Source organism: Eretmochelys imbricata, chromosome 8 (assembly GCF_965152235.1).
Source record: "Eretmochelys imbricata isolate rEreImb1 chromosome 8, rEreImb1.hap1, whole genome shotgun sequence".
Lineage (NCBI taxonomy): Eukaryota > Metazoa > Chordata > Testudines > Cheloniidae > Eretmochelys > Eretmochelys imbricata.
Window position 1 is genome coordinate 199,468 of NC_135579.1, and position 27,443 is coordinate 226,910.

General features: G+C 43.8%; 1 protein-coding gene across 4 annotated transcripts in view; it reads right to left on the minus strand.

Moving 5' to 3' along the window:
- The window catches only part of KDM3B (lysine demethylase 3B), a 135,985-nt gene that overhangs the window by 13,479 nt on the left and 95,063 nt on the right, over positions 1-27,443 (minus strand). For all 4 annotated transcript variants that reach the window (XM_077823741.1, XM_077823742.1, XM_077823740.1 and 1 more), the window contains 7 exons: positions 25,554-25,661; positions 24,826-24,953; positions 21,268-21,547; positions 19,803-20,059; positions 2,285-2,551; positions 1,549-1,720; positions 5-95 (listed from right to left, as the gene is read on the minus strand). In XM_077823741.1, coding sequence (XP_077679867.1) covers positions 5-95; positions 1,549-1,720; positions 2,285-2,551; positions 19,803-20,059; positions 21,268-21,547; positions 24,826-24,953; positions 25,554-25,661 — 1,303 coding nt within the window. The remainder of the gene's footprint in view (positions 1-4; positions 96-1,548; positions 1,721-2,284; positions 2,552-19,802; positions 20,060-21,267; positions 21,548-24,825; positions 24,954-25,553; positions 25,662-27,443) is intronic.

Here is a 27,443-nt window from a genome sequence, read left to right on the forward strand (position 1 = left end):
TTACCTCGTAGGCATCATGTCTCTAAAATCCTCCCCTGGAGGCCAGTCTTTTAGTTTCAGTACCATTGGCTGCCCATCATCTGACCTCAGACGCTCTGCAAGAGACAGACAAATTTTACTCAGCATGTTACATCCTTTCCCACCGCCCTTTGTATTATTTATTTAGATTGTAAACTCCTTCAGGCAGAGACTTTGTATACTGCCCAGCATACAATGGACCCTGACCTCAGTTTGGGCTTAGGCAGTACTAGAATATACAAACAAACAAAAACAAAAAACAAGTTTTGACTCATCAAAAAGAGGAGGGGGAGAGACACCACACCCCCAAAACAGAGGCTGAGGGATCCCTCAAACCTGCTAAATCTCACCCTGCAGAACTTTTCTGGGCCTGAAAGGTGGAGTTTTCTTAATCATTCACCCTTATTCTACTTCCACTGAGGTCAAAGTTTTACCATTGACTTCAACAGCAGCAGATTTAGGTCAATGTTGAGTGATTTTGAAAATCCCACCTTATATCACTTTTGCCAACTTGGACTGCTTCCAACCCACCCCAAAATCCTTTCTGCCCAATGCAAGGAACGAGTAATGTGCTTCTTAGACAATCATACATCTGGGTGACGCTCTTACTCAAAGGTAGCAACCAATATGTTGAACACCAGCTGGAATGCATACCTCCCCGTTTCACAGAATACATCATATTCATAGAGTAAGACATTTTACAATTGCTGTGATATGAATGCATGCCCATTTTGTCAGGTGAAAGATGTCTGGGAGCACCTTGCACCCTTTCTGACAATACTATTCCCTCTCTACAGTTTGCTGTCAACATACCATAGTTTGCCCAAGAAATCATCTCTGGATCTAGATTACACTGAAAATTCCTTCCTGTTGCCAAACCTCCCACATCTGAAGGAGGTATTCAAGAAACTAGCAGAGAGCCACTTCAAACACTTGTCCTCCACCAATATGCCTTGACTACTACATACATTCTTCCAGAGCTCTGAAGTAGCCAACCTCAAGGATGAAGTGTGGGAGACAGCGGCAGAGCCAAAATTTTGGAAACTTATTACCGGGGAAGGCAAAAATGGAGGCAGTAAGATTTGTTATCATTTGTGAAATGTAAAACTAACTTCAACTTAGCTGTTCCACAGAAGCAATTATAACAGCACAGAAGAAAGAGGTAAAGACAAAAAGCAGTAGGAGAGAAATTGAAAGACATCCCACATGGTCTCTAAACAGAAACATTAGAGTACTGACCTCCTAGGATACTGATCCTCTTTGACAGGTGCATCAATACACACTACTGTAAACCTGAGTTATCTGCTGTTTGAAATCGTTTGATAGGCCAAGCTGCACTTAGCATAACCTTATTCTCCACTGTTCCATCATCCACTCTGTAGTGAGCCCCAGTTATTTAAGGAGCGGCATGGACTTTACAGCAAGAGGGGCATCAGTTAGAACACAAAAACAATCTACTGTGGGGGGGAAGAAGGGGGAGAGAGAAGTAAAATAATGAAATGTGCTATTCTGCCATCAGCCTGCACTTACTGGAAATGATTTCAAAGCCATCCCAGAAGTCACGCACTTTCACATCTGAAATTATGGCGCAGTTCCTGCAGTTCACCAGATCAACATCCTGGTCTCCAAATTCTAGGCTGAAGGCCTCTGGTTTCCAGAGCTCTGACTTCAGCTTCTTATGGACTCCCGAGACCAGCACAGGCTGAGGAAAGAAAGGCAGGTGCTCATTCCATGATTTGCCAAATTTATTGCATATCCAGCCAACTCTCTCTCATTCTCAAGAACTGGGAAATTCTTGGCCAACACCACACAGAAGAAAGGCACCAGAAATCAGTTTCCTTTTACATATAAATCCAATCCTTGCACATCAAGCAAAAGAGCGATTAAGAGGCAAGTCACCAAATAAAATTTCAGTTTCAATGTGCAGCTGTCCTTGGAGGTTAGTCTGATTCTACATCCTCCCCATCACAAAGGGATCCAGGGAAGCAACGTCTATGTAAATAAATAAATCTACACTTCTAACCTAATAGCATCTGTTGCTATATGTTAAGAAACATTCCTCTCAAATAGTCATATGGAATGCCACAAAATTCAATTTTATTTTATACCCTTCCTCATACTTCACACAAAATTGCACAGTCACTGACCTTCAAGAGTAGGAGTAGAAGAGCTTAAAGCAGCCCGCAGGCTATCAGTGCAATACTGCTTTCAAAATACCGGCACCAGGGTCTCCAATGAGAAAACCTGCCTATTTATTTTCTCTTACCTGGCCCTGTTTCCAACACTCCCTGAAGATCTTCCAGTTGTTTTTATTGCTGGGGTCATGAAGACACAAGAGCCTTCCATCACACAGCCAGGAATGGGAGGTGTGGGGATCCAGCACGTTTAATCCCATTACCATTTCCTTCACCTCTCTCTGTGTATCAGCCAAGTTACTTGCTCGTTTTGCAGCATCAGATGTCTTCTTATTCTCCACCACAGAAGCAATTATATGATCCAGGAAATTGGGCAGACTGGCTTTGCTCTTGGCCCCCTAGAAGATAAAAACCCACAGGACAAGTTTAGTCTTCCATAACTGGCATAAGGATAACTCCTCTTGGGTGTAACAGCCTCTTGTCTTTCTGTTACATAAGGATAACATCTCTTCAATGTAAACAGAAAGAGAAGAGGCTGTTACATAAGGATAACAGCTCTTGGGTGTAAGTTATGCAAGTTCCTTTCCGTCAAGGAAATTCCGATAGCAGAAGAACTGGTGAACAAGTCAGTACAAGGTTAGGAGTGCTATGGACTGTCCTATACAGTTAAGGCTTGGAAAATTTGCTGAACCATCTGCTACCTTAAGTAGTAAAACTACTAAACTAAGGTGACCACCACCTACGATTCAAACCAAACCTAACACCCCATTTTATTCTTTAAAGTTATGAAAAAAACGGTTACCTACCTTTCGTAACTGTTCTTCTTTGAGATGTATTACACATGTCCATTCTGATATAGGCCTACGAGTGCCCCGAGCACAGACGCTGGAGATTTCTCCCCTAGTGGTATCTGTAGGCTTGGCACTGGCACCCCCTGGTGTCACATGCTCATAGCACCGGTATAAGGGGCTCCCGCCGAGCCTGCGCTCCTCAGTTTCTTCTTACCGACGACCTCTCTGAGAGAGAGCCTGGCGGGCGGGTCTTGGAATGGACACATGCAACACATCTCGAAGAACAGTTACGAAGGTAGGTAACTGTTTTTTCGAGTGATTGCACATGTCCATTCCAATTTAGGTGACTAGCGAGCAGTAGATCTGGAGGTTGGCTTGGAGATCAAGTACAAGCTGACTGTAGGACCACCATCCAAAGAGGGCATTGTCTCTCGCCTGCCGTATGATGGCATAGTATATTATAAAGGTATGCACGGAGGACTATGTTGCCGGTCTGCATATGTCCAGGATTGGAACCTGCGCTAAGAAGGCTGCCGAAGAGGCTTGGGACCTTGTGGAGTGGGCCGTTAAGTTCAACGGACGGGGAGTGCCTGCGAGGTCATAGCATGTTCCTATACAGGATGTGATCCAAGATGAGATCCTCTGGGAGACCAGAAGCCCTTTCATTCTATCACCCATAGCCACAAAGAGCTGGGATGACCTGTGAAATCATTTGATTCTTTCAATATAAAACGCCAGAGCACACCAGGGAGCACAGTCGTTGCCTTTCCCTATTCACATGAGGCTTAGGGTAGAAGACCGGTAGAAATATAGGCTGGTTGTAGTGGAATTGGGACACGACCTTTGGTAGGAATTTCAGTTGCGGCCCCAGCTGTACCTTATCTTTAAAGAAAATTGTATATGGTGGTTCTGCTGTGAGGGCTCAGATCTCCTAAACCCTCCTTGCCAAAGTAATCACCATCAAGAAGGCCGTCTTGCATGAAAGGTGCAGCAGAGAACACGCTGCCAGCGGATCAAATGGTGGTCCCGTCAACTTTGAGAGGAGCAGATTCAAGTCCCCACACAGGGGGAGGTTCCCTTATCTGTGGAAATATCCTCTCCAGACCTTTGAGTAAGCGAATTACCATTTCGTGAGAAAAAAAATGACTTACTGTCAATCTTTAGGTGGAATGCTGAAACGGCTGCCAGGTGGACCTTCAGCGAGGCAAGAGCTAGGCCTTGCTCCTTTAATGACAAGAGGTAGTCCAAGATAAGATGGATCAAAGCTTGCATGGGCACAACTCCCTTAGCTACAGACCAGAGGGAGAATTGCTTCCACTTTGCACAGTATGCCGACCTCGTGGAGGGCTTCCTGCTGTGTAAGAGAATTCTACAAACCTGCTCTGAACAAGTCTGCTCATCAAGGTTCAGCCATGCAGATTCCAGGCCGTTAAATGCAGGGTGCTGAGGATTCTGATGCAGAAGCCAACAGTGGTCTTGTGAGATCAGGTCCAGGCACAGAGGAAGCTCGATTGGAGCCCCAAGGGAGAGACAAACAAGGGTGGCGTACCAGTGTTTCCGGGACCATGCTGTAGCTATCAGGATGACCCGAGCCCGGTCGTGTTTGATTTTTGTCACCACCTTGTGGATTAACAGAATAGGGGGAAAGGCATAGAACAGGTGATGTGACAACCTGTAGGAAAGCATCTGTCATGGAGCCTGGGCTGTGACCCCTCAGGGAGCAGAACTGATGGCACTTCCTGTTGGACTGTGTGGCGAACAGGTCTATGTGGGGAAAGCCCCACTGGAGGAAAATGCTCATTGCGATATTTGGGTGCAGACTCCACTTGTGATGTGTTGAAAAGGATCTGCTGGGCCTGTCCACAAGCTGGTTCTGCACCCCTTGCAGGTAAGAGGCCTCGATCTCAATCGAGTGAATAATGCAGAATTCCCATAGACAGATTGCTTCTTGACACAGGAGAGAAGAGCGAGCCCCTCCTTGCCTGTTTATGTAATACATGGCTGATGCATTGTCCTCGAGGATCGAGGCTGTTCTGTTTGTGATGTGGGGTAAGAATGCCTGGCATGCCAGACGGACTATCCTGAGCTCCCTGACGTTGATATGGAGCAGTAGGTCCTCTGCTGACCACTGACTTTGCGTTTTGTGCAACCCTAGGTGACTCCTCAGCCCAGATCCGAGGCACTGGAGATTGGGAATACCGATGGCTGAGGCTTTGTGAAGGGAATCCCTTCGCAGACTACTCGGTGATCCAACCACCACAATAGAGAACCAAGGATTGAGGGGGCACAGTGACCGCCCTGTCCAGGTGGTGTCTTGCAGGGGAGTACACCGTAGACAACCAGGCTTGGAGAGGTCTGAGTCTGAGCCTCGCATGCTGAACGACATACGTGCACGAAGCCACGTGGCCGAGTAGACTCAAGCAGAGCCTGACCGTGGTGATTGGTTGGGACTGCATGTGACATATCAGGTCCATGATCGCCTGGAAGTGATCTTCTGGCAGAAAGGCCTTTGCCCATTGAGAGTCTAGGACTGCTCCTATGAATTCTATCCTCTGCAAGGGTACCAGGGTTGACTTCTGGACATTGATGAGAAGTCCCAGTGCCTGGAAGGTTGACTGGATAAGGGAAATGTCAGCCTACACTTGCACTTGAGACCTGCCCTTGATGAGCCAGTCGTCGAGGTACGGGAATACATGAGCTCTTCTTCTGGGAAAAGCCGCCACCACTGCCATGCATTGGTAAAGACTCTTGGGGCCGCTGAGAGGCCCAATGGCAGGGCTGCAGATCGCTGGTTTGCCAAGAACCTCAGGAATTTTCTGTGGCCTTAGAAAATCGATATGTGGAAGAATGCATCTTAAGTCGAGGACAGCATACCAATCCCCTAGATCCAGTGATGGGATGATCGATCCCAAGGAGACTATACGGAACTTCAACCTCGTGAGATATCTTGAGATATCAAAAAAATAACAGGAGTAAAACCTCTTTCCCTTTAGATGACCTGGGACCTCCTCCACCTCTCCCATTTCAAGGAGAGACTGAATTTCTTGCTCTAGCAGAAGCTTGTGAGAAGGGTCCCTGAAGGAGGGATGCGGAAGGTGGGAGTGAAATAAACTGGAGGGTATAACCAAACTTAACAGTGTTTAGAACCCAGCGGTTGCTGGTGATCCATTTCCAGGCCTGGAGGAAGTGGGAAAGACTGTAGAAAAAAAAGGGATAAACTGGATCATGATGAATTGGTATGCTCTCCTCAAAATGGGTGTTTCGAGGCGCCCAAGTGATGCTGGGCTGATTGAGAAGGCCCTGCAGAGGAGGAGAAGGCAGGTGTGGCCTACACCCAGAACCCTTGTTCCTACGCCTCCTATGATCGTAACGATTCTGGTGCGGGTAAAAACAGCCATATTGCTGCGGCCTATATTGCCTCCTAGGCTGCGACTGGGACTTCAAGCCCAGGGACTTCAATGTTGCCTTGGTGTCTTTAACCCTGTGGAACCTGACGTCTGTCTGCTCCGAAAAAAGCAAAGGTCCCTCAAATGGCAGATCTTGCATTGCCTGCTGGACTTCTTGGGGGAACCCTGCCACCTGTAACCATGAGCTCCTACACACAATCCCAGCTGTGGCCATAGATCTAGCCATCGAGTCTGCAGCGTCAAGGTCTCTGCAAGGAGGCTCTGGCTACTGTTTTGCCCTCATCCATAAGCGTAGCGTACTCCTGCTCACTAGCCTGGGGAAGTCTGTCTCTGTATTTGTTCATTGCCTCCCATATATTATTATCATGGCAATCCAGCAGCACTTGCTGGTTAGTTATCCTCAACTGGAGCCCCCCCATGGAATACGAATTTTTCCCCAGACGATCCTTTTTCTTAGGTTCCTTTGGCTCGGGAGTAGACCCCATCTGACCTTGGCAGCTGCCATCACGAGGGACCAGGGAGGAGGATGAGAGAACAGAAACTCACAGCCCTTGGCAGGCACAAAGTACTTCCTTTCTGTCCTCTTTGCTGGGGGTGGAATAGAGGCAGGAGTCTGCCAAATGGCCTTAATTGGTCCCAAAAGGGCATTGTGTAGGGGCAGGGCCACCTTAGCAGGGGCTGCAGCTGACAGAAGATCCAGAAACCTGTCTGAAGTTTCCTTGACGACCTCTGCCTACAATCCAAGATTAGAGGCCACCCTCCTTAACAAGTCTTGGTGGGCCCTTAAATCATCCTGCGGTAGGAAAGATTCTGCGCAGGAGCTTGTCCTCTGGAGAGGCTGAGGAAGAGGTGTGCGCTGCCATAGGTGCCCTGCTGTGTCTTCCCTGGGTTCACAGACTTGGGTAGTGGTATTGGTGCCGGCAATGGTCCTGGGATCTGCTCCTGCACTGGTCCGGGGGTTGGCTCTGGAGGGCCTCTGTGCACCACAGCTGCCGCTACAGTCTGAGCACGCTGAGTAGGAGCAGTGTAAGCCAATCCCTTGGCCTGGGGGAAAACCCCAGGGGTTCTAAAAAGGCCATTGCAGGGGCACTGGACCCCACAGGCCCATAGGCCAGGTCCCTTGGGTCATTCCTGCTCCTGGCGCTCCCAACGGCAGCGTTGCCTGTGGGGACTGGCATGGAGCTTCCCTTCTGTGCCAATGTCTCGAATAATCTAATCCCGAGTCAGAGCTCGATGAAGACGCCGCCGCAGACAACCACCTAGGTGACCACAGTGGGGCCGATCCTCCTGGTGCCAGCGATCGGTGCCATGGAGACATTTCTGGTGAGGCAATGAAGGGGGGTGGGTTTTTCCTAGAGGCTGGTCTTGAAATCGGCTTAAAGGCAGTCAATACCTCGATGCCACTGAGTGGCACCGCTGGTGCCGCTTCCTGTGTCCCGGCAGGACTCGGCACTGAGAGTCATTAGCTCCTTCGCAGTGGAGTAGGCTTCTGGGGTCAATGGCATTACAAACTGGTTCGCCAGGTGCTGACCCATCGGTTAGTCAAGCGCTACTGGGGTCTGTGGTGCCTGCGTTGGTGTCTCTGCCAGCGGTTGTCGCAGTACCAAGGAGGGAGAACAGCCCTGCATGGGTCTTGCTCTATCCCACTGTGCACGCTTGTCTGCCTTCAGTGCTGGCGAGCGAGTCTTCTCCTGGTTGCCCTGGCGCTGCTGCTTCTTTGGCACTGTTGAGGAGGACCAGTGCTGAGAGCCCCTACCTGCTGGCAGTGCACTTTGCACTCATGCCCAAGTACTCAGTGCTGAGGCAGGTCTCAGTGCCATCTCCGTAAGTAGGACTTTCAGCCTTGTTGCTGTGTCCGTCTGCGTATGGGGCTTAAATTCCCAGCAGATGTTGCAGCGCTCTTTTCTATGACCCTCTCCCAAACACTTGAGACAACTCAAGTGAGGGTCACTAGTAGGCGTAGGCTTGCCGCACAAAGAGCACGGTTTAAACCCCGGCACCCGGGGAGGGACAGACCACCTCTCCGAGTATGGAGAGGAATCACAGTCCTAAACTAAACTACTACACTATGGAACTAACTATTTACTATGAAGGAACAGTGGAAACCACTAAAAGCACTTTATTTTAAAGGCAAGAGGGGGGGAAGTTCCGACAGCTGCATAGGTGATAAGAAGGAACTGAGGAGCGTGGGCTCGGCGGGAGCCCCTTAAACCGGCGCTATGAGCGCACGACACCAGGGGGTGCCAGTGCCAAGCCTACAGATACCACTAGGGGAAGAATCTCAAACAGCTGTGCTCGGGGCACTCACACATCTAAATCGGAATAGACTTGTGCAATCACTCAAAGGTTAGTATTCTCCTGTATTTCATTGTAACATTTAAAAAAAATTAAACACACAAAGTGTAACTTAGATTTCTTGCTTTTGTTGTTCATGCTTCCCCTCACTTCCCAGCTAAGAGGCCAAATGTGATCCTCTGATGTATAAGCAGGGAAATAACAAGTAGGAGTAGGGAGGCAGTATTATACACCTGGGGGAATTCTGTGCTACTGCGCACATGCATAATTAATAAGCCCTGCATACTTTTATTTTTTTGCGCAGAAAAATGCTTCTGCCTAAATGTTGCTGCAGTTCCCCCTTTTGCCCATGAGGGGGTGCTGTGGCAACAGAACAAAGCAGTAGCTCTCAGCCAGCGAGGGAAGAGAAAGAGGCCTGCCTTCTTTGCAGCGGGTCAGGTCAGGAGCCAGGGGATCATAAGGGCTAGTGAGGGAGAACAGGCTGGAGCAGGGGCCGAATAGGAGTGAAGGCACAGGGCCACATGGTGATGGGGGACAGGGTGCAGAGCTGCACAGGGACAGGGGAATGGCTGGGTGGGGGCACAGACACACATGGGGACAGGTGGAGAGGGTACAGGGATAGGGGAGTGGCTGGGTGGGGGCACAGACACACATGGGGACAGGGGGAGGGGTTATACAGCCACATAGGGACGGGAAGGGGATGCAGGACCACATGGGGATGGCGGAAATGGGTGTCTGATGTGGGATGGAAGGACATGTGGACTGTGGGTGCAAGGACACATGGGGATGCAGGAACACATGGGGACAGGGGCAGATGTGCCTGACTGAATTGGAGAGGCTAGAGGTCTGCCAGGGTCTGCATGGGGGAAGCTCCCTAACAATCCATCCCCAGCCCCCCCTTCGCCCGCCCCCCCCCCCCCCCCCAAAACCTGTTCCATACTTTTCCCACCCATACCCAACAACCCTCCAAGTTCATACCCAGGCTCCTTCCCAGCAATTTACTTCCCTCTCCCTTAGCTCCTCCATTATCCCGACACTTTTGTACGGCTTCTGAGGGGTTCGGGAAATATGGTTCTGTAGTTTATTGTAGTTTAAATCAATTATTACTCAGAGTTCTCTATTAATATGCCTAGTAAGGAATCTAATTATCAAAAAATATTTCCTGAATCTTTTTTTGTCGTCTATGTTATTACAGACTTACTTGCTGACAGGTATTTTGAAATAAATGACCAAAAATAATTGAAACTGGTGTGATTATATTGTGTTATTCTGACAAATTAAATATGCAGAGTTTTAAAATACTTAAATTAAAAAGTAAGTATTTAAAGAATTTAATTTTTTGGCCCAGAATTCCCACAGGAGTATTATTTCCAAATACAGCATCAGTGAGACCATTACTGGAATACTGTGTCCAGTTCTGATGTTCACACTTCAAAAAGGACTTTGAAAATTTGGATGAAGGTTCAAAATAGAGCTAAAAGAATGATCTGAGGTCTCGAAAACATGTCTTATAGTGGGAGACTTAGGCTCAATCTATTTAGTCTATCAAAGGGAAGGTTAAGAGGTCAGTTGATCATGTTATACAAGCACCTTCATAGAGAAGACATTTCTGATAGCAAATGGTTCTTTAATCTAGCAGACAACACATAAATTGGAAGCTGAAGCTAGACAAATTTAGACTTTAGAAATAAAGGCACACATTTTAAAGAATCATAGAATATCTGTGTTGGAAGGGACCTCAGGAGGTCATCTAGTCCAAACCCCTGCTCAAAGTAGGACCAATCCCCAACTAAATCATCCCAGCCAGGGCTTTGTCAAGCCTGACCTTAAAAACTGAAAAAGTAGCCACTGGAACAATTTAAGGTGATGGACACTGTGGATTCTCCATCAGCTGAAGTCTTTAAATCAAGCCTGGAGATCACACTAAAAGATATGTTATTGCTCAAAAAGAAGTTTAGAGTTGATGAAGAAACAACCAAGTAAGATTTTAATGGCTTGTGTTATGCAGGTCCGACTAGATCATTCTTCCCTTTCTGGCTTTAAAATGAATCTTTCCAGAAGAGGGGATATTCAAACTTAATTTGTCCCCCAAATTGTGTCTGTATGCATTACAATAACATGTATCAATGGCTGAACATACTATATTTTAACTTGATTAAGTTTTGCACTTAAAGCAGAGATTCAACATTAGAATTCAAAATGATCTTGAATGGAGAAGTGGTCTGAAATAAATAGGATGACAAATGTCCTTCAGTTAGGACAAAGCAAAGTACTTCACTTAGGAAGGAACAATCAATTGCACAAATACAAAATGGAAAATGACTGCCTTGGAAGGACTACTACAGAAAAGGATTGAGGGTTATAGTAGATCACAAAGTGAATGAGTCAACAGTGTAATGGGAAATGATCCCATCGTTGAGAACCCTCCTTCTAGCAAATGTCATGGTATCCCTCTCGCACTGAGGATACCCCTCCTGGGGAGAGGACCACAGTCACTAGGAAAGACAGGAAATAGTAATGGGGGATTTGACTATTAAAAATATAGATAGTTGGGTTTGAGATGACTGGGAGAACTGCATGGTTAATTGCTTGACGGGTGCAAAAGTTGTGTACCTCTTGAGACATCTGAATAGACACACGTGCAGTGCTGGGGAGAAACTGGTAGTTGTGGTGCAGGTAGGTACCAATGACATAGGGAAAGGTAGGAGAGAGGTCCTGGAGACCAAATTTAGGCTGCCAGGTAAGAGATTCAAGTCCAGGACCTTCATGGCAGCATTCTCTGAAATGCTTCCAGTTCCATGAGGAGGGCCAGTTAGACAGGCAAAACTTCAGGTTCTCAATGTGTGGATGAGACTATGGTGTTGGGAGGAGAGATTTAGGCTTATTTGGAACTAGGGAACATTTTGGGAAAGGACAAGACTATACAGGAAGAATGGGCTTCATCTAAACCAAAACAGACCCAGACTGCTGTCATGTAAAATTTAAAAGGTAATACAGGAGTTTCAAAACTGAGGGGTTGGCGAAAGCCAACAGGTGTGGAGGAGCACACGGTTCAGACAGAGACATCCCTAGGGGTGGATTTATAATAGGATATAGTGTCCCTTTAAAAGATGATAGGATAGAAGTTGATAAAGTGTAGACGGGAACTGAAGAGAAACAGTCAAACAAAAAAAAGAGTCTCATTCAATTACATCACGTAAGGCAGACAACGAAATATTGACAAATTTCATAACTGTTTGTATACATACTATAAGATACTAAGATGGATGAACTCAAGTGCCTGGTATCAAAATGAGTATACTGGTATGACAGGTATCACAAAAACTTGATGGAATCAGGATAATCAGAGGGACACAGTAATACCAGTGTATAAAATATATTGCAATGACATGATAGGTCGTGCCGGTGGGGGAATGGCACTATCTGTGAAAAAGCATAGAGTCAAAGTAAAAATCTTGCATAAATCAAACTGCTCCATGGAATCTCTATGGATAAATATTCCATGATTGAATAATAAGTCTGTAGTAGTAGGAATATACTACTGACCACCTAACCAGTATGGTGGTGGTGATTGTGAAATGCTCAGTGAGGTTAAATAGGCTACAAAAAACAGAAAACCTAATAATGGGGGAGTTCAACTATCCTCATATTGACTAGGTGCATGTCACCAGAGAATGGGATGCAGAGATAAAATTTCTAGACACGATGAATGACTGCTTCTTGGAGAGCTAGTCCTGGAACCTACAAGAGGAGAGGCAATTCTTGATTTAGTCTTAAGTGAAGCACAGAATCTGGTCCAAGAGGTAAATATAGCTGAACCTCTCAGTTATAGTGACCCTACTGTAATTAAATTTAACATTCTTGCAGAGGGAAAAATGCCAAAGAAACCCACTGGCATTTTTCTTTAAAACAACGAGGAAACTAGTTAAATGGAAATTAAAAGGAACAGTCACAAAAGTGAGATACCTGCAAGCTGCATAGAAACTATTAAAGAACACTACAAAAGGCTCCAACCAAATGTATACCCCTAATAAGAATAGTAAATAATAAATAATAATAAAGTAATAATAAAAAAGTAAGAGGACCAAAAAAATGCTGCCATCACTACACAGAAGAGTACAAGGGATGGTTAGAGGCAAAAACGCATCCTTTAAAAATTGCAAATCATACCCTACTGAAGAAAACAGAAGGAATATAAACTCTGGCAAGTCAAATATAAATATAATTAAGCAGGCCAAAAAAGAATTTGAAGAGCAACTCACAAAAGAGACACAAACTAACCAAAAAAAAATTTAAAGTACACCAGAAGCAGGAAGCCTACCAAAAATTAATGGGGCCACTGGACAATCAAAGTTATAAAGGAATACTCTGGGAAGACAAAGCTGCTACAGAGAAGCTAAATGAATTATTTGCATCTGTCTTCACTACAGAAGATGTGACAGATACCCCACACCTGAGCCATTGTTTTAAGGTGACAAATCTGAGTGACTGTCCAAGATTGAGGCATCAGTAGAGGTGGATTTGAAACAAACTGATAAATTAAACAGTAATAAGTCACGAGGACCAGATGGTATTCACCCAATAGTTCTGAAGGAACTCAGATATGAAATCGCACAACTACTAACTATGGTATGTAACCTATAGCTTAAATCAGCTTCAGATGACTGGAAGAAGCTAACATAATGCTGATTTTTAAAAAAGGCTCCAGAGGTGATCCTGGCAATTAAAGGCTGATAAGTATAGTCAGTTGTTGGCTGCGTGTGTGCTCTCTGCATGCTGCATTGGCTCTGATCAGATAGCCTGTACAGCAGACTCCAATTGAACTGTCCAAAAAGACCACAGACTTGGTTCCGTAACAAAGGCACTTGGCCAGGTTTATTGTTGACGAGCACGGTCCAAGCTCCCCAGATCAATGTCTACAGTTACACTAGCACCAGCACATGTATGCCATAGACACAGCTCAGCGAATGGCAGGACTTTCCATTCCCCCCTCGGCTGGACAAAGACACCCCGTCTGAAACCCTTCTTTATACACTGATACAAACAAGTTATGTATCATCCCTCTGACGTGGCTAGTTCCACCTTTTATCCTATACATGTTGGTTCTATCAGAACATCTCTATCCATTACGCTGTCATCCTGACCTTATCTTTAGGAGGGGTCAGTATGTCCCTGTGGTCTTCGGGGAGTGTGTTCACACCATACTTGGTATTAAAATGTCCTGGTACCACTCTTCTGGAATGTGTTTACATGAGTGTCCTGTGCCTAGCACTTCTTAGGAATGTTTATGGTTTTGCAATACCACCCCTGTTCTTGCCAGGTTCTGTAAACTTGCAAGCTGGCATGTTATGTAACTGGGCCTGACTTCAGCTAACTTTACTTTATATCATCAGGGCCCAACTACTACTTTAGTTCAGGCCTCATACCAGGCCTCATGGTGCGGGCTCTCTCTTTCTTCTACAACAAACATAACTTCAGTACCAGGCAAACTGGTTAAAAATATAGTAAACAACAGAATGATCAGATACACAAACGCTACAGTATGTTGGGGAAGAGTTCACCCAGCTCTTGTAAAGAGAAATCATGTCTCACCAATCTATTAAAATTCTTTGCAGGAGTCAACAAGCATGTGGACAAAGGTGATCCAGTCATATAGTGTATGTGGACTTTCAGAAAGACTTTGACAAGGTTCCTCACCAAAGGCTCTTAAGCAAAGTGAGCAATCATAGGATGAGAGGGATGGTCCTCTCATGGATCAGTAACTGTTTAAAAGATAGGAAACAAAGGGTAGGAATAAATGGTGAGTTTTCACAATGGAAAGAGGTAAATAGCAGGGTCTCACAAAGATCTGTACTCGGACCTATGCTGTTCAACATATTCATAAACGATGTGGAAAAGGTGATGAACAATGGAGGTGGCAAAGTTAGCAGATGATACTAAACTACCCCACATAGTAAAGTCCAAAGCTAATTGCAAACAGTTACAAAGGGATCTCATTAAACTGGGTGACAGGGCAACAAAATGGCAGATGACATTCAGTGTTGGTAAGTCCAAAGTAATGCACATTGGAAAACAATCCCAATTCACAGTCAATCTGTGGAACTCATTGCCAGAGGATGTTGTGAAGGCCAAAAGTATAATTGGGTTAGAGAAAGAATTAGATAAATTCATGTAGGATAGATCCATCAATGGCTATGAGGCAAGATGGTCAGGGACACAAACCCATGCTCCAGGTGTCCCTAGCCTGTGACTGCCAGAAGCTGGGAGTGGATGACAGGGGATGGATCACTTGACAATTCCTGTGTTCTGTTCATTCCCTTTGAAGCTTCTGGAAACTGACTGCTGTCAGAAGACAGGATACTGAGCTAGATGGCCCATTGGTCTGACCCATTATGGCCATTCTTATGCTCTTAGTTACTGTTGCAAAAAAAGCGAACATCATTCTGGGATGTAGTAGCAGGAGTGTTGTAAGCAAGACAAGAAATAATTCTTCCACTCTACTCAGCACTAATAAGACCTCATCTAGAGTACTGTGTCCAATTCTGGGCGACCACACTTCAGGAAGATGTGGACAAACTGAAGAAAGTTCAGAGGAGAGCAACAAAAATGATCAAAGGTCTAGAAAACATGACTTATGAGGAAAGACTGAAAAAATTGGGTTTGTTTAGTCTGGGGAAGCAAAGACTAAGGGGAGACATTATAACAATCTTCAAGTATGTAAAAGGTTGTTAGAAAGAGAAGGGTGGTAAACTGTTCTCCTTATCCACTGAGAACTGGACAAGTAGTAATGGGTTTAAATTGCAGCAAGGGAGATTTAGTTTAGACATTAGGAAACACTCCCAACTGTGAGGGTAGTTAAGCACTGGAACAAATTACCTAAGGAGGTCATGGAGTCTCTGTCACTGGAGTTTTTAAGAATAGATAATACTTAGTTCTGCCTCAATTCAGGAGGCTGGACTAGATGACTCATCGAGGTCCCTTTCAGTCCTACTTTTCTATGACTATGATCTAATCTTATGTATGAGAAATATAGCATAGAGTCCCCAAAATTACCTTGAGTAACAATGAATTTTCTGAGAATGTATAAGTAAATTTGTTAATTAGATTAGGAATTAAAATTAAAAGTAGGCCTTTTAATAAATTTTGCATAGTGACAGATTTTTCAGCTCCTAATCTCAAAAGATCACCACAAACTCTTCAAACTTCCCAAAAAGTTACTCATTTCACTATAGTGCAGCCTGAGTTCATTTTTTCCCCCCACAGAATTAATGGTGATTCTTTCTGTTGTTCTTCATAACGGAAACTTTCTCCTTAAGCAGAAGCAGAAGAATGCAATGTTCTACTTCAGAGAATTCCAAGAACTCCTCCCTTCTTTCAAAATGGTGAACATCTCCTATTGTTAATGGGACTAAAGCCACAAGTGCCCTCACAGTTGGTGGCCATTTTGAGAAGCGTACATTTTGTCTGTCTCATTGTTCTCAATGGGATGGAGTGTCTCCAGCTTTTCACAGCATAGGGGGCTGATCATCTTCTCTGATGGTACCCACTGGCTTCAGTCCCATTGACAACAGTGAGAGGGGGCAGACATTTCGAACAGGAGTAACTGAAAATTTCAATTATTAAAATAAAAGAAAGACCATTACTCCCAAAATAGCTTTTAAAAAACTTCCCATTGCAGAAGCATGTAGCCACAAAATCAGAGAGGCTAAGACACAAAATGAGTTACACCTAGCCAGGGACAGAAAACAACAAAAAGAGGTTCTGTAAATACGTTAGGAACAAGAGAAAGATGAAGGCGGCGAGCTAACAGTTGAGGACTTCAAGAAGTGTTTAAAGCTGGTTTGCTTCAGTCCTCACTAAAACAGTTAATTGCGAACAGATACTCAACACAATATTAAGAAGGAAGATAAGCCAAAATAGGGAAAGAATGGGTTAAAGACTATTTAGATAAGTTAGATAGTTAAAGAATATTTAGATAAATAAAAATCAGCAGGGCGTGATAAATTTCATCTAGGGTACTTAAGGAACTAGCTGAAAGAATCTCAGAACCACTAGCAATTATCTTTGAAAACTCATGGAGGATTGGTATGGCCCCAGAGGACTGGAGAAGGGCAAACAGAGTATGTATCTTTGAAAAGGGGAACAAAGAAAACCCAGGGAATTATAGGCCAGTCAGCTCAACTTCTATACCTGGAAAGAAACTGGAATAAATTAAACACTTCTTAAACACCTAGAAGATATGGTAGTAAGCAATAGCCAGCATGAATCTGTCAAGAGGAACCCCCCCCGAAAACCACGTTTGACATAACTGTCTTCTTTGACAGGGTTACTGGCCTAGTGGATGGGAGCGGGGGGAGGGGTAGATGTGGTAAGTCTTGATTTTAGTATTGCTTCTGACATACTCCATCATGACATTCTTGTGAGCAAACTAGGGATGTGTGTGGTCTAGATTAAATTACTACAAGGTGGGTGCACAACTGGTTGAAAGACAGCACTCAAAGAGGATTTATCAATTGTTCATTGTCAAATTGGGACGGCACATCATGTGGAGTCCCATATTGGGGTCAGTCCTGGGTCTAGTAGCATTCAGTATTTTCATTAATGGAGAGTATGCTTATAAAATCTGCAGATTACACCAAGCTGGGAGAGATGCAAGCACGTTGCAGGACAGGAAGCCCTTCAAACATCATACGTTGTGTCACAGTGAGTACTGAAAGCAGCCAACCCTCATAACTGGGAAAACAATGATTACACCCTATGTCTTGAATATCAGAATTATATTGGGATCTGCTATTGCCAGTCAATCCAAAGGTATTTCCCCCTCCAATTATGCAGTTAATTGGCAAAATCATGGCATGGCTGCAGATGTTCAGGAACAGCTGTTTATACTTTTCAGGGCCAATAATTCTCAATACAACTGTATGAAACTACATGAGTGTTTTCCCCTAGCTATCATATATACAGTCTTAGCAGGAACAAGCCATAGATGAGAACTGCCTGCTTTACAGTGGACTGAGAGCACATGCTTTGGGAGAAAAAAGGTCTTTGAAGCTTTGCAACAATCAGTCCTTCCAGAAGGGTTGGACTGGCAAGGATGTGTGTATTTGGATTAATGGTGCTCAAACTACAACAAAAAACTGTAACCTTGTTACTAGAATCTTGCTGACTGCACTCCAAGCCATTTGGACTCGCTGTTGAATTCACTGGGAAGTTTTTGAGGCAAGGCAGATGGCAAGTGAAACTGTAAAAGTTGTGAATTTTAATAAAGGAAAGCCTAGTACAGGCCTCTTTGATATCTTACATAAAGAAATGATTACTTGACATTGGCCATTCCTACTCCATGCTGAACTTCATTGGCTTTCATCTCAAAGTTTTTAATTGAGTGTTTGAGCTCAGAGAAGCAACAATAGATTTTTCTTGATGCATTTAGCTCTGCTCTTGTGAATATTTCACTGACCAGCACTGGCTTGCTCTGAATGCTTCTCTTCAGGAGCAGAATTTTGTGCCCCGTATTGCTAAGTGTCAGTGGGGCTTGGCTCAATACCTGTATGGAAAAGGTTGAGAACCACTGTCTTAATCATACGGATACTGCATGGCATCACCACCAGGCACTTAAACAACCTTAACTGTACCCTATGTGTGCATTTGAAGAACAGCAGTGAAAACTGCCAATTCTCTGAGGAATATGAAGAAACCATAATGCACCTCGTCACAGTGTTGTTAGGGACAGTATGTGGTTAAGGAAAACGGGGTGAATATAGGACATTCCTTCCTGACCCTTGAAGCAATCCCTTTGCTTTGACGCATGTGATGATCACCTGCATCGTCTTAGTCGGCAGAACTACATATATTCTTAGTGTCATAATATTTTCAGAGCCTTTTAAAAATCTATTCACAACTATTGGCCTTGGTTTTCTGTGACAATGAACGCCTCTCCCTTTTAACACATTCCATTCTTCTCTCCACCAAAGGCAAACAACTTAAGTTGTCAAGACCCCATCTTCCCTAACTGCAAAAGTTCAAGTATCCTGCTATAAATATTAGACAGGCAGTATCTCCTTGTTCCTCAGTTGCATTATCTGTCTGCCACCAGCCATCAGCATAATTTGAGTACATTCCACATAAAAATCAACAGTCCCTAGATTTCATGGAACCTCTGGCTTTTCTTTTTGGGGTAAAAAGTCCAGTTAGGGTAGCATTTTTGTTTTTGATTGTTTAAGTTTTCTTCATTAATTTTTTGGGGTAGAGGTTGGTTGGGGTTGGTTTTTTTTTGGTAGAAGGGTGTGTGTCAATGTATGACGACAGATTTCAGAGTAACAGCCGTGTTAGTCTGTATTTGCAAAAAGAAAAGGAGTACTTGTGGCACCTTAGAGACTAACCAATTTATTTGAGCATGAGCTTTCGTGAGCTACAGCTCACTTCATCGGATGCATACCGTGGAAACCGCAGCAGACATTATAGACACACAGAGATCATGAAACAATACCTCCTCCCACCCCACTGTCCTGCTGGTAATAGCTTATCTAAAGGACAGTGGGGTGGGAGGAGGTATTGTTTCATGATCTCTGTGTGTCTATAATGTCTGCTGCGGTTTCCACGGTATGCATCCGATGAAGTGCGCTGTAGCTCACGAAAGCTCATGCTCAAATAAATTGGTTAGTCTCTAAGGTGCCACAAGTACTCCTTTTCTTTTTGTGTCAATGTAGTGTGTCATTCTTAGGACAGAAAGGCATTTTTAAAGGAGGAAAGTTTTGCACTGTTTCTCATGATACCCAGACTCTAGATTTACCTAATCACCTCTAGAAGTTTGTCCCATAGCTTGATCCCCTCAACCAACACCAGAGATAAAATGGACTTAAATAAAGCAGGACCTCTGAGAAAAGACTGCTTCTAATTCAGGCTTTTATGGGGAAGCAGTACCTAACTGACTAACTCCTCCCTCAGAGCATTTCTCCATGACTGCACCAGATGAAGCCCCATAAAACTAACAACTGTGTTAAATCTTACAGCTCTTTTGAAAAATAATGCTTTTGTTTCTACCAATGTGTCCCAAAAGAATTCTGTTGAAATGTAGATAAAACTGACAGACCCTAAGGAATTCCCCTTAGAACAGTTCCCTTTGCAGGAAGAAAGGCAGGAAAGACAACATTACTCACCGTGGAAGCTGCAGAAAAGACTGGAGGAAAAGGGATTCCCGTATCTAGTGGGACCTGGGGCAGCTTTCCTGGCCCAGAGTGTAGCAGATCTCTGAGACTGGAGCCTTCAGCTTTGTTACTAGATGCAACTGGGCCCAACAAGAGACTATTAAACAGTTTTGGGGTTAATGGAGAAACTTTTGTACTGGAGTTGAAAGAATCCAATCCAAAGGGCGAATGAGATTCTTTATTAAGCACCGATCTCAGGGATCCAGCTTCTGTAAGGAAGAAAAATCACAACTGGGTGAGACAAACATCATTGAAGATCCACAAAAGGGAAAGTTCTGTGAAGATGACTGTCCAAGTATTATCCTTCAACATAACATGGCTATAATCCCGTGACAAACCACAGTACAGTTTACCTGGATGTTAAGGCTCAAGAATGATATTGTACAATACTGGATGAGGCAAAAGTAAGCATCCTGTTTCAGCTATGCCTCACCAACAGGTTTAATACATCATGGTGGGTTAAGAATTTGGAGGGTCCAGTAGATGATTTGGACCTGAAGTATTTAATTTACAAGGAACTGCACTCGTGTTTGAATCAGACGCTCATGAACTGACCCTTTTGCCTTCCAAATTAGTTTTGGATTCTTCAGAATGAATACAGAATCCTTCTGCAGGATTTTAAATGCAGTAGAGAGAACACTACTGTTGATTTGACCTAGAAAACTAGGGAAACATTTGTGAACATAAAATTGAAAAGTGAAAACAGAAGAGATTTTCTGGGATTGTTAAAAAATGCCTATCACTGATAACCATGAACAAAATACAAAATTGTGTGCTGTAATTCCCATACTTCTAGCTAGGTACAATATACAAGAGCTAGCCCGACCTGTCTTGAATGTAATGCTGCCTTTGTGAATAAGTCACAGTCTTGACAGTTCCTTAAGCATACCTTCAGCCTCTAGGTGCTTAGGAAATGCACTTTTTATATTAAGAAAAGGAGGACTTGTGGCACCTTAGAGACTAACACATTTATTTGAGCATAAATAAGCTTTCCGGAGCTACAGCTCACTTCATCGGATGCAAGCCAAACACCAAAATTAATTTTAGCACCAGTTTCCACAAAGTAACTAATTCTTATCTGAAGGGAATGTTAGTCAGACTTTACATCAGATCATTTCTACATACTCTCACAGAAAAGACAGCATACATAACAAAATGGGTACCTGATAAATATGCCCACCCCTCCAGCCTCCCTCCCCCGCTCCCATATCCCTCCAGCTCCTGCATGTATGTTATTTCTCCATCTCTTTCAGGAGGTTTCTACATGGTTAACCCCTACTTAAAGAAAAAAGATCCAAAGAGGCAAGTGCAGACGAATGATGCTGGTCTTCCCTAAGCACTAAGGACTCCCTCCAAGGATGGTAACCAAGCAGCACTCCTTTGCTTCCAAACATTAAGGGGGAGATCTTTGCCTCACCTTTTGTTTCTTCTTTTGCTTTTTGTGTTGCTAAATCTGCAAGCCAGTGCAAGGCTGATGAGGGGGATGTTTCTGGACATAGTGGCCTGCTAGATTTTGTTTCAGTGGGGTTGCTGGTTGGCGAGGTCTCTATTTTCGCAGAATCCTCAGTTCTTCCATCTGTGGCCTCAGGTTTAGGATCAGTGTCCATTTCTAGTTGCCCCAATCCTGCTGCTCCTGCCCCACTAGAGAAGGTGCCCTCACTTCCAGAGGCTGATGCACCAGGATTTATACTGGGAAGCTAAAAACAAAAGATTACATGTGCTGCAGTCAAATGCTGACTCTGGGGAGGAAACTACATTTTTGATGGACCGGGGGGGGGGAAGTTAACCAGACAACAACAATATGACATAGTGATAGTCTATCACTAGGGTGGGCTGTGAGGCTGGTAGAAGGCTTAATATGTTTTGTCTTAAAAGAACGTTGAGATTGATTTTCTAACTCCAAAGCTACGAAGATCCTGGAAATGGCTTAAAGACCTTCATGATTTGAATGTTCAGTGACCAATCAGATCTGTACTTTTATGAATGCATTTTAAAATAGTGAATTTTTGGAAATGAATGTAATGTAATGTAATGTAATGTACAAATTTTTATTGTGTCCACTGCTCCAGCTCTCAGTATGCTATTTTATACTGTTAATCTGGGGCAGGACTGTATGTATCCATCTCTATCACCTAGCACAGTGGAGCCCCAATCCCAATAAATATTGAGATTGTTTCAATGTTACTTTGCCCTTCTCACCTCCCCACAATGGGGTTCTGATACCTAACTGGGGTCTTTAAGTGCTACACTAACACATGAGAATATATTTATGAGCAGTCTTTTGGAATTACTTTGTGTTTTTATTTTATGGGATAGGCACCTCAGGATAGGTGCCCATAGTCACATTTTAGAAATCTGAATAAATATTTCATACTGGCAATAAAACATAGGCACATATGAAATGCCAGACTTATCAGACCACACTTCACCTAATCCAGCATCCACTGATTTAAACAAAGGCATCATATGACTTTCTATACTATTCTCAATCCCATTCCGTTCCTGCAGCTGCACACTGAGTGGGGGTTTTCATTAAGCAAATAGTAAATATTAATAAATGCCTATCTCTTATACTATTTTTCACCAGTAGATCTCAAGTCACTTTTCAAAGGGAAGCATCTTTATCCCCTGAGTGGCCAAGTCAGGAATAGAACCCAGGACTCCCAAGTCCCAGTCCAGCGCTTTATCCATTAGACCACACTGCCTCCTCACTAAGCTCTACAATGATACCCAGGTTCCTTTCCAGAGTTATTTCATTTTAAAACCTTGTATGGTCCATTACAGTTGATTTTTTTCCCTGCAACTTGCAGTCATTGAGCTTCATTTGTCACCATGCTGCCCATTCACCTAGCATGTTTAGGTCTCTCTCAACTTCCTAACAATCTTCTCTCACTTATCTAAATAACTGTTACAAGAAAATTTCTCTCTGACTACTCACTCCCCTTTCCAGATCATTAATAAGAATGTATTAAACACTGGACTTATTACAGAACCTTGTGACATCCTGATGTTAATCTTTTGCCATGACGAAAATTGACTATTTAATTCCACTCTGACTTATGACAGTACTGTAGCTTATTTCTCATTAATGATTATTTTCCTTGCCTGTCTTGAGTGAGACTTTATCAAAGGTCTTTTGAAAGTCTAAATAGTTACATCAACCGCTTCTCCTTTATCCACAACTGTATTGAAACAGTCAGAGAATTCTAACAGATTAGAGAGAGAGTTTTTCTTTACAGAAACTGTGCTAGTTAGACTACTATATCATGACTAAGGCTGCGAGTTTGTCACAGAGGTCACGGATTCCGTGACTTTCTGTGATCTCCGTGACTTCTGCGGTGCCTGGTGCGCCTGGCCTGAGGGCCACCCGAGTAGCTCAGGCAGCCCCTGGGCCAGTCACATCGGCCGCTGCTAAGGCAGTCTTGAGCCACCACACTCCCCTCCCCCAGCTGCAGCATGAGTTTGGGTGTGGGAGGGGGCAGAAGCACAGGATGCGGTGAGGGCGCTTACCTTGGGGGGCTCCCTGGAAGCCACAACATCCCTCAGCTCCTAGACGGAGGCATAACCAGGCAGCTCTGTGTGTTGCTTCCACCTGCAGGTGCCGCCCCCACAGCTCTCAATGGCTGTGGTTCCTGGCCATTGGGAGCTGCGGAGCCGGTGCTTGGGGTGAAGGCAGCACACAGAGGTGCCTGGTCATGCCTCCGCCTAGGTGCTGAGGGAGGGGAATGTCGCCGATTCCAGGGAGATGCGAAGCCAGGTAGGGAGCCTGCCAGCCCTGCCAACCATCCCCACCCCACCCAGCACCAGCGGAGGTCCTGGGCCGCGTGCTGCTGCCCCCCCAAAGCACCTGCGGCACTCCCGGGCCACCCCACACATCAAGAACTAAAGAAATCATTTAGCTTCTCAGCAATATCCTCATACTGTCTGGCACTTCTAATACTCCTCTCACATTTTCCTGATGTAATTTATGCTCATATTTAGTGATTTCACTTGGATCAGATTTTCAAATTTTGAAGGATTTTTTTTGGCTCAAATATCCTCTCTAATGTACCATTGAGCCATAATGGTTTATCCCTTGGCTTCTTCATTTCCTTTTTGTTCATCAGTACACATGCCTTTTGAGACATATTTTTGTAAGTAGCATCTATGCCACCTCTAAATTTAAAAGTAAAGGAAGTAAAACAGTCTTTTTGATTAACTTTCTCATTTTATTGAAATCTCCCTTCTTAAAATGTAGTGTCACTTTTTGATACCCTTTCTTCTTGTAGGATGCTGAACCTACCTAATTATAATGTGGTCACTATCAATTAGTGGCTCAAGCTACTACTCCTTCTTGAATTAACTCATTTGTGTTACTTATAATTAAGTAGAGAATAGCGTCTTCTTGTGTGTTCTAGATCTATTCCAAGAAGCAGTCAACCATTCCAAGTGTCAAGGATTGTTTCTCAAAACTTTGCCCAGCTGTGCTATTTTATTGCTTATATGTGGATGTTTGACGCCCCCCCAACATCATAATCATCCTGCTAATTTTATCAAAGAACAAAATCTATACATATGTCAAATCAGCATAATATTTCAGAAAGCCATAAGAAATAAAGTAAATGCATTGCTGGCATATTCCCCAATGTACCTTTCCTTCAAGGTTTTGGCAGAGATACCATAAGTCTTTTACAAAAATTTCTACAAAATAAAAAACAAGCCTAGCACAGACATCCAGCATGCGAAGATTGTGTATAACATGCTCCCCACCTCAACAAGTTTCTGGGTGCCAGAAGTAGCAATGCTCAGTGATAATCCTGACTGAGTCAAGGCATCCAGCAGAAACTGCTGAGATTCTAAGTGCCATGTTATACAGAGGTCAGACTAAATGTACTAATGGCCCCTCCCTTTTGGCCTTAAAATCTACGAATGCAATATCCAGTGTCCACAAAGGTCAAGCACAGGAATTCTATCCATGGATTCCCAGCTCACGTACCTGTGACATCCCATTTGTGACAGCAGGTCTCAACACAGATTTGTTCTGCCGGTTAATACATGGACAGTTGGCTTTAATTCCCCATTTGCCTCTGGCTGCATGTACCATGTCTCCTATATTATAAAGAGCTAGAAAGAAAGTTACAAGTTTTCGTACATATGCTCATAAAAACTATGAAGTGAGGCCTTGACTGAACTTCAGGACCAATTTTTCCGCCTAGTCACAAGAATCCTTAATTTTAAGGCTTCATGATCAAGATACATATGTTAACCAGAGAGTGCTGCATAACTATGCTCACATAGGACTGGCTTTCAAAATCCAGTCAGAAATGCCATTATAACACCGAATACTTATATTTTCCTTCAGAGGACAAGAGCACTAGTACCTTCCCCATAAATTAAACTACATTTGGTTCATATCTTTTGAAAAGACTTCTGAAAATTAAAACAAGAGTCATGTGCTTTGTATCTGCAAGTCTTAGGAGTAGCACACTGGATATGTTTTATCACTTTATACTAGCAACTCATTCTCATCTGCACTATTTTCATCTTTTTCTCCACACCTTCCTCCAAGAGAATGTCTTCCCCCTCCCCCATATTACCTCCTCCCTGATCCTTCCCAAATAAGGAGACAACTAGAAAACAAAACTATCACACTGCCTCCTCTCCTGCTTCCCAAAATAGGGAAGAAGATATCTAGAAACCAGAAGGAAGGAGTTCAAGTATTACCTGTTCCAGGGATGATCTGTGTTGGCATAAGATTCTCCGGTTCATGGGACTGCCCCTTTGCACACTTCAACCATGAGAAAACCTCCTCATCACCAATCTCCTCTGTCTCTGAAATGGACAGAACCAGACCATTTACTACCTTGCAAAAGTCACTCAGGCTTTACAGTGCAGCAGGCTGTTTCTGTACGTATTTCTTCACTGCAACAGTTAGCTCAAGTTAGGCCTGATTTACACTTAAAATTTAGATAGACATAACTACACTGCTCAGGGGGTGCATTTGTCATAGCTATGCTAACCTAACCCGTGGTGTAGGCGCACCTAGGTTGACAAAAGAATGCTTCCATCAACCTAGCTACCACAGTGATAGAAAACCCGCTTCCGTAACTATAGAAAGCATCTGCACTACAGCACTACAAGAGCATTGCCACAGCTCCGTAGCTGTGCTGCTGTAACACAAGACCTGAATATTAAATGTATTTAATTAAATTAAATGTAAAAATGTAATAAAAAAAGCCAAAAAGGAGTTTGAAGGACAGCTAGCCAAAAACTCAAAAGGTAATAAAAACCAAAAACAACAAAATATTTTTTAATTACATCAGAAGCAGAAAGCCTGCTAAACAACCAGTGGCGCCCCTGGACGATCGAGTTACAAAAGGAGCACTTAAAAACGATAAAGTCATTGCAGAGAAACTAAATGAATTCTTTGCTTCAGTCTTCATGGCTGAGGATGTTCGGGAGATTCCCAAACCTGAGCCGTCATTTGTAGGTGACAAATCTGAGGAATTGTCACAGATTGAAGTGCAACTAGAGGAGGTTTTGGAATTAATTGAGAAACTTAACAGTAACAAGTCACCGGGACCAGATGGCATTCACCCAAGAGTTCTGAAAGAACTCAAATGTGAAAATTGCAGAATTAACAACTATGGTTTGTAACCTGTCCTATAAATCAGCTACTGTACCCAGTGACTGGAAAATAGCTAATGTAATGCCAATATTTAAGAAGGGCTCTAGAGGTGAACCTGGCAATTACAGACTGGTAAGTCTAACGTCAGTACTGGGCAAATTAGTTGAAACAATAGTAAAGAACAAAATTATCAGACACGCAGAGAAGCATAAATTGTTGCACAAAAGTCAACATGGTTTCTGTAAAGGGAGATCATGTCTTACTAATCTATTAGAGTTCTTTGAGGGGGTCAAACATACATGTGGGGATCCAGTGGACACAGTGTACTTAGATTTCCAGAAAGCCTTTGACAAGGTCCCTCACCAAAGGCTCTTATGTAAATTAAGTTGTCATGGGATAAGAAGGAAGATCCTTTCATGGATTGAGAACCGGTTAAAAGACAGGGAACAAAGGGAAGGAATAAATGGTAAATTTTCAGAATGGAGAGGGGTAACTAGTGGCGTTCCCCAAGGGTCAGTCCTAGGACCAATCCTATTCAACTTATTCATAAATGATCTGGAGAAAGGGGTAAACAGTGCGGTGGCAAAGTTGGAGGCTCCTCTGCACTTGTTCCCGAGACCTGCCCTTGATGATCCAATCATCGAGATACAGGAAGACCTGGACCCCTCAACACCTCAGGTAAGCAGCCACTGGTGCTGTATATTTTATGAACACCATTGGGGGTGATGAAAGGGTAAAGGGCAGCGCCATGAATTGGAAATGGTGTCCACTCACTATGAAACAAAGGAAAAGTCTGACTTTGAAATATGGAAATAATCATCCTTCAAGTCAAGGGCGGCATACCAGTCTCCTGGATCCAGGAGGGGATGATGGAGGCCAGGGAGACCATGCAAAACTTCAGCTTCTTGAGAGACTTGTTGAGGCATCGCAGGTCCAGAAAGTGTCTGAGGACATCTTTTGCTTTTGGGATTAAGAAGTAGGAGTAG